Source organism: Egretta garzetta, unplaced genomic scaffold (genome assembly GCF_000687185.1).
Source record: "Egretta garzetta isolate BGI_Z169 unplaced genomic scaffold, ASM68718v1 scaffold190, whole genome shotgun sequence".
NCBI classification, from domain to species: domain Eukaryota; kingdom Metazoa; phylum Chordata; class Aves; order Pelecaniformes; family Ardeidae; genus Egretta; species Egretta garzetta.
Genome location: NW_009258272.1, coordinates 153103 through 160521, shown reverse-complemented (window position 1 = coordinate 160521; position 7419 = coordinate 153103). Strand labels below are relative to the sequence as shown.

At 48.9% G+C, this 7419-nt stretch overlaps 1 protein-coding gene across 2 annotated transcripts in view; it reads left to right on the top strand.

Annotated features, from left to right (window-relative positions):
* The window catches only part of PTPA (protein phosphatase 2 phosphatase activator), a 23196-nt gene that overhangs the window by 5918 nt on the left and 9859 nt on the right, over positions 1–7419 (top strand). For both annotated transcript variants that reach the window (XM_035890351.1, XM_009634556.2), the window contains exons 3-7: positions 1453–1578; positions 2351–2468; positions 4006–4105; positions 5772–5896; positions 6393–6493. In XM_035890351.1, the coding sequence (XP_035746244.1) occupies positions 1453–1578; positions 2351–2468; positions 4006–4105; positions 5772–5896; positions 6393–6493 (570 nt within the window). The remainder of the gene's footprint in view (positions 1–1452; positions 1579–2350; positions 2469–4005; positions 4106–5771; positions 5897–6392; positions 6494–7419) is intronic.

The following is a 7419-nucleotide window of genomic DNA, read 5'->3' as shown; positions in this document are numbered from 1 at the left end:
TTCAGCAGCAGCACCCCTCTGCCATGCCTGTCTCTCCACCCACCCCCTTCGAGTGGCACTTCAAGGGCTAGAAACTTGCTAGGCTCGGCTGTTTCCTTGTCCTCCCGGCAGGCAGCGTGAAGAATTGAACCACAGCCCAAGAGACCAGCCAGCTTCACACAGTCGATGCCTCCAGCAAAGTCAAACCAGCCGCTGCTTCTTCTGTCCTCTTTGTCCCCTTGAAGGAGGAATCCCCTCTCGAGACAGAGGAGCCTACATTGCCCGGGGCCTGGCCAGCTGCTGTGGCTGCTGATGGCTCTCCGGCTGCTTGGAGTCAGATGAGGAGAATCCCAGAGCCTCTGGCAGGCTTGACCAGTTGTCAGCAGAGCCTCCTAAAACGGTTTGGAGCTGCTTAAAGAGCTGCCTACGGTGCTGCCTCCTGGTGTATGGGGTGTAGCTGTTTCCCAGCTGTACGGGCAAGGCAGGGAGGAGGCTGCATGCATGAGCCAGCTGGTCTTAACAGTACAGCTTGAGACATGCTGTGTTGCCTGTTGCACCTCTCTTCTTTTCTGTCATGGCCACAGCAGTGCCTCCTCTGGTCACTCTCATACATCCTACACAGGTTCCTCACTTTCTCTTTCCAGCACTAGGTGTAAGAAAGATGGCTCTATTGTCTTGCTGTTGTATTTGTCTTGCCATCAGCTTTGTGTTGGTATTGAGACATTTCTCTGAGAGCCAAGAGCTTCTCGTGCTTGCTCTGATGAGACGACTGGTTGGCAGACTAGGCTGCCTCTTCCCCTGATTAGGTTGTATTTTGCCATGTGCACTGGGTGTCCCTGGGTTGGAGCTGCCATAGCAGTCTGGCTGGTATGAGTTTGAAGCAACAGGAATCAAGCTGAGAAGGTTGACTTGTGATTAGGCCCTACTGCACTGGGTGCCATACAAATGCTAACACCACCACTGCTAATCCTGGCTCCTAAGAGACACTTGAAGACAAAGATTAGAAGTCTTGAGAAGGGCCTCTAAATCACATCATCAGCCACTGGTGAGGTTATATGGTAAGTGCTGTGTTCCGTGGGGGCACAGGACCCTCAAGATGCAGAGCCTGAGTTTTGTGTTGGAGATCCCTGAATTGTGTAGCCCTTCCCTGCTTCTCAGTCCTGTATGCCTGGAGCTTGCTGTATCTCTTCTCCCAGAGGTTTTAGAGCATAGTGCTGTTACAGTTCATGAAAGACTGTGTGGGCGACTGGAGAGCCTGCCTCAGGCTGGGCTTTGTACTGGACTGATCTTCTGAGGGGAAGGATGGTTTTCCCAGCCCCTCTGCATTTTGGGAAGTGTTGGCACATCCTGTTTCTGCTTGCCACCCTTAGGAATGATGGTATGGGCTTCAATGACTCCAATCCAGGGCAGAGATGTTGGAGCCTGAGGGACTGCTCTGTTTTATGTCACCGTGACCCCTCTTTGTCTCTGTAGCCCATTGAAAAGCTGGTGGCTCTTCTGAACACCCTTGACAGATGGATTGATGAAACCCCACCAGTGGATCAACCTTCTCGCTTCGGGAACAAAGCCTTCAGGACTTGGTATGCCAAACTAGACCAGGTGAGTGTGTCTTTTATGTGTACTGTTACATTCACCTCCTACAGAAGGGCAGCATGCCCAGCAGGGGTAGCAGAATGGCTCCATCACTGTGTTGCAGCCAAGCAGCTTGCAGAGGAATTGCTCAAATAAGCTGTGAAGGATCCACCTCTTGATACACATTACTTAACCCTGATCCAGTGCTGTCCTCTCCTCTTATGAGAGCATGTGGTCCATGTAAATGCAAAATAGGCTGGGTCTCCAAGTCCTGGATGGTCCATGAGGGCCCTCCAAGCTCTAGGAACTCCTTTGCTTTGTAACGGCCCACTGTGTCTGCTAGATGATGGGTGACACACAAAATCAGAGGAAAGTTGTGAAACTGCTCGACTTCCTTCAGCTCAGAGCACTTGCTCTGCACCAGGCTCTGGAGGTGGCGCAGGCACAGTCCCAGTCCTGGCAGCAGTGAGCTTGCAGGTGGTCTGCTGCTCTGTTAATGCTTTTCTCCTGGAGATGCCTCAGTGGGTAACTGGGTTGATGTAACTTGGATGGTGAAGGTTTTTTTCCTACAGGATGCATGTGGCCTGGATAAGTGTCAGGACAAGCCCTCCCTGAATTGCTTCATCTCTGGAGATGACTTCTTCAACAGGAGAATTTGCTCCTCTGTCGTGCTGGCTCTGGCCATTGTAGGAGTGCACCATTGCAGCTCCCACTCTGTAGCAGTATCTGAGCAGAGGACTTGCTCCTGGCGGCTGTGGCAGATCTGCACTCACCTGAGGGAGTCTTTTGTGTCTTTCAGGAAGCAGAAAAGTTGGTGGCAACAGTGATCCCCAAGCATTTGGCTGATGCTGCACCAGAAGTGGCCGTGTACCTGAAGGAATCCGTGGGGAACTCCACCCGCATTGACTATGGCACAGGTATCTGGGCACGCATGCTGGTTGAGACTTGGCTCCTTTGGGAGCCTGGTGCTGCATTTATTTTAATATGTTATTGGCACTGTATTTTAGTGCCAACTTGATATAAACACCTTCTTTCTAGGGCCTCCTCACCCCTACATACAATGTGGGCAACGACTGAGAGAGCTGTGGCTGGGAGCAGGGCTGTGCTAGAGCTATGACACCCTTTTCATGTCTCATCTGAGGAAATGTGAACCAAGCTGTGCAGGCCATTCTGGGATAAGCTGTAGGAGCTGCTTTACCATATACAGCAGTCCTGCGTGGCAGATCTGCAATAGGCAGTTTAGAGGAATAAAATATAGTTACTTTAATTGGAACTAGAATGGAAACCAAGTTTGCGTTCAGTGGGAGGTGGCTTGAGGTCTAGTGCTCCCTAGAAGTGACATCACTGCTTACAGAGGGGCTTTGAAATCTGAAGAAGCATTTTGCCCCTAAGGAGACACTGAATTGCAGGTTGGAGTAACTACGCTGGCTTCAGTTAGACTTAAATCTAGAATCTTCTAATGCACTGCTCCTCTGTCCAGAGGACAGGTGGTATGCTGAGAGGGTGCCCTCAACAAGAGGCAGGAGAGCAAGACCCTGTGGGTGCAAGAAAACATAACTTTGGACCTGGACAGGGAGAACAGGAGGACAGGGGTAAAAGGGTGAAGAGCTGGAGGCTGAGCAGTGCTTGCCAGGAGAGCTGCAGCTTGCCGGCACCAGGGGGAGATGTTGTCTTTGGAAAGGGACCCACTGGCTGGGGTTTTGTCAGCTCAGGGAGAGAAATTCAGCCTTTCCTCCCCTCCTGTGTGTCCCAAGCCAGTGGCCCATGTCATAGCTCACAGTGGCTTCACCATAGGTGCACTTCGTTCCTACGCTGGGAGGAGCAGCATGGAGCTGCTGATCTTGTACCCTCCCTTCTTCTGTGGTCCCTTCCACCAAAAGGCATTGCTCTGGTTTTGCGGGTTGTTTCTTTTCCTTGCTCTTAGCTGGAGAGCTGAGCTGCAGAGACTCAGCCTGAGATCCCAGTACCTTCTGGGATGGACTGTTCCCAGCAGCACCATGGGATCTGCATCCTTCCGATACAGATATTTTTGAAGTGGGAGGAAATCTGTTTACCTGCAGATGTGAGGTTCTCTTGTGTCCCCCGAGTAGGCAACTCTGTGGTGCTCCACTTCCCATGCTGTGCCAAGCTTCTGGGAAAGGCCCTGCTTTGCTCCCAGAATGCCCAGTGTTAGAGCTGTTCTTCCTCAAGAATGTCTTGCTCCCCCCCCAAGTTAGTAATCCCCTTATGAATGTCTAGGAGGTATACTTTGGGTGGGTACTGTGTGGGAATGAAATACTGTCAGCTCATGTCATTAATGGGATGAGGTAGCATCTTAGGGACAGCTGGCTGGAGCTCTTGACACAGGGAATGTGACTGCTGTGATTTCTGAAGAGCCGTTGTGGTGCCCACAAAAAGGTTGTACTGGGGACCAGGGGCACCAGTGTCACATCTCTTTATCTCTTTTAACTCCAGGGCACGAAGCTGCATTTGCAGCCTTTCTCTGCTGCCTCTGCAAAATCGGTGTGCTCAGAGTGGATGACCAGATAGCCATCGTCTTTAAAGTATTTAACAGGTGAGGTAATGGAAGGAGAAGGGCTGTTTGGGGGCAGGTCCTTGACAGTGTCTACTTCCAGCGGTCTGCAGATGTTACTGCCTCTTCTGTACACTAGACTCCTCCTGAAGTCTGAAGAAAACCCACTTTCTTTAACTCATCCACACCCATTTGGTGAGAAATTGCCAGAAGAGCCTTCTCCTGGGGTGTGAGCTGGGCAAATCAAGGGCCTTCTACAAAGACATATACATAATTAGAGAACGTGAGTGTTTGCTGGCCTAAGGAAAAAGGGCAAAACGGGAAAACTGAAGACAAATTTAGACAAAATGTACTCTTTAATGGACTGTACAGTGACCCATTATAACTATCTCCAAAAAAGGTGATAGCACCTTGTCTGTTAGAGGCTGAGTGCCTTTCTGGAAAGTTACTTTAGCTGAGCACAAGTTATTGAGCTCTGCAGAGGTATGTGGGTGAAGCTCTGTGCTGTCCGATAGACAGGAATATCAGATCAGAGGATCTAACATCTCTTCAAGCATTTAAAAAAATCTATGAAACTGGCAGGCCTCCACTGCTCCTCTAGATGTGTTTCCAGCCCAGGAGGTAGAGTTGGTAGTGATGAAACTGGTGGAATGGGTGTTTGGAGTCCAGAGATCTAATCCCAGCTGTATCACTGTTTGGTGGCATGGAAACAATTTTCTTTGATAGTACTTCCAGCTTTAATTTCCCACCTGAAAAGTGGAAGTAGCAGTTGCCATAAGGTGGAAAAGCTTTCTGAGCTCTTTTGGATCTTGGTGAAGGAGAGTGAAGTATCAATGTTTTCAAATAACAGTGGGGGTGGGGAAAGATCTGCACCAATATGAGACTCTGTAGATAAAGTAAACTTCTGCTACCTACTTTCTTAGTGAATTTTGTGTAAACCCCCCAATTTTTAAAAGGTGCTGTATTGTGGTGTAACCTGGCAGGCAGCTGAACACCACACAGCTGTTTGCTCACTCCTTCCATCCCACTGGAGAGAATCGGAAAAAAGTAAAACCCATGGGTTGAATAAAGACAGTTTAATAAAACAGCAGAGGAAAATAATAGTAGTAGCAATAATAATAATAATAATAATAATGATAAGAGAATATACAAAACAAGTGATACACAATGCAATTGCTCACCACCCGCTGACCAATGCTCAGCCTGTCCCCAAGCAGTGATTGCTGCTCCCATGGCCAAGTCCCCCCGGTTTCTATACTGGGCATGATGCCCTATGGTCTGGAATAGCCCTTGGGCCAGTTGGGGTCAGCTGTCCTGGCTGTGCCCCCTCCCAGCTTCTGGTGCCCCTGGCAGAGCATGGGAAGCTGAAAAATCCTTGACTGGTGTAAGCACTGCTCAGCAACAACTAAACCATCAGGGTGTTGTCAACATTATTCTCATACTAAATCCAAACCACAGGACCATGCCAGCTACTAGGAAGAAAATTAACTCTATCCCAGCTGAGACCAGGACATGGTGCTATTTGCTACTATACCTACCGTCAGGCTGCTTTCTGTGGCAAAGGAGCTGAATATATATTCTATGTATTGTGCTGTATGTGGGGGTCCTGCTTGTTGTGTCCTTCTCCAGACTGCTTGTTCTTGTCCTCATGTAAGTCAGTGAAGATGGAAGGTCTTGTCTAAACCCTTCCTTTTCTCTTTGGTCTCAGGTACCTAGAAGTGATGCGAAAACTTCAGAAGACCTACAGGATGGAACCTGCTGGCAGCCAGGGCGTGTGGGGCTTGGATGACTTCCAATTTCTACCTTTCATATGGGGCAGTTCCCAGCTGATAGGTACTAATAAAAATCTTCTTGTGTCCTAGCCTGTCCCCTGCTCTGTCTGTCTAGGTTGTAAAGATGACAGGACTTGGGACTGACTTCTAAATTCAAGTATGTCAAATTTGTGTATAATACAGCAGAAGAGTTTGCTTGGTTGTTTTTTTTCCTCAGCTTTCCAAGTAAAGCTAGCTGCTTAGGTTGGGAGATGGAAGACTTCCTTGTACAGTACATCTGTCTTTATTGCAATGACTACAAGCTTTATAAAAGGAGAGTGTTGGTTTTGGTGCTAGAAAACACATTTTCTGCCCTGTGGAGTTTATCAGATGCTCTCACTGCTGAGGCATTGGAGTGGGAGATGAGATGGAAAGGAGCAGCTCTGTGCTGACTTCTGAAGAGCTCTGATGGGATGTCTGGTTTTTATGGAAGAAGGGCAGGATAAGACCAGATTGAACTTGGTCTCAGAAGGGGGGTGCTGTACAGGTTACTTCATATTGTCTTTTGCTCTTTTTAGACCATCCAAATCTGGAGCCTCGACACTTTGTTGATGAGAAGGTGGTAAATGAAAACCATAAGGATTTCATGTTCTTGGAGTGCATCCTCTTCATTACAGAGGTGAGGACTGGAATGTTTGTCCCACAGGGAAGTTCTCTTGACATTAGATACTTGGCTCTAGCTGTGGTTTTCTCTTCCTCCTTTGCTTGTTTGCTCTCATGGAACTGTGTGGATGAACCATTGTGTGTCTGAGGTGCTCTCCTTGAATGAGTTGAGACAGGGCTGTTGAGAGGAAAGTGTAATTAAGCTAGATGGGCTGTGGATTGCAGTTGAAGGGAGCTGTAGCAAGAGCAAACAAATAACCTTGGATCAGTCAGTGGGAACTCGGATGGAGAAGACTGGTGCCTGCAAGTATGCTAGGAAGGTGAAGTAGGACCTGCAAAATGACTGGGCTTGCTGAGATAACCTTCCTTCCCTCCAGCTGTTGGGTGCTGCCTGGCAGGCCCTAGGCCCTCCCCTTGCTTAGGGCAGGCTCCCAAACCTCTGTGCAGCTTGGTCTCCTCCAGATTCTACCAAAAGAGTTGCCCATTAAATGCTCCTTATTTGCAAGTGATCCAGAGCAGAGATGGTGCTGAGGTTTGCCCAGCTTGCAATGCTATCAGCACAGTGTTTCTGCTCGAGCACTCTATGGCCCTTGGGTGAGGGACTGGTGATACTCCACACGTTGCCAACTGTGGGCAGTGTTTCTCAATGAGGGAGCTCATGGCTTTCTGCCCTCAGCTGCAGGGGATGACCTGGTTGTGTTTCTGCTGTCCCCCTTGCTGCACAGTCTGGGCAGGGAGAGCAAGAACCACATGCTGTGTTGTGGTGAGGGATTTCTTGTCTCTGGCAAGAGAGAGTTGATGGGATTAATTTTGAAGGACAGAGTGTGGTTCTTCCCCTTTGTTCTGTTTGCTTTTCCCCCCTCCTCGCCTCTCTAGTGATTAAATGAGAAGAGAGGTTACAGAACATGAACTTAGCCTTTCATGTAGGAAAATTTCACAGGG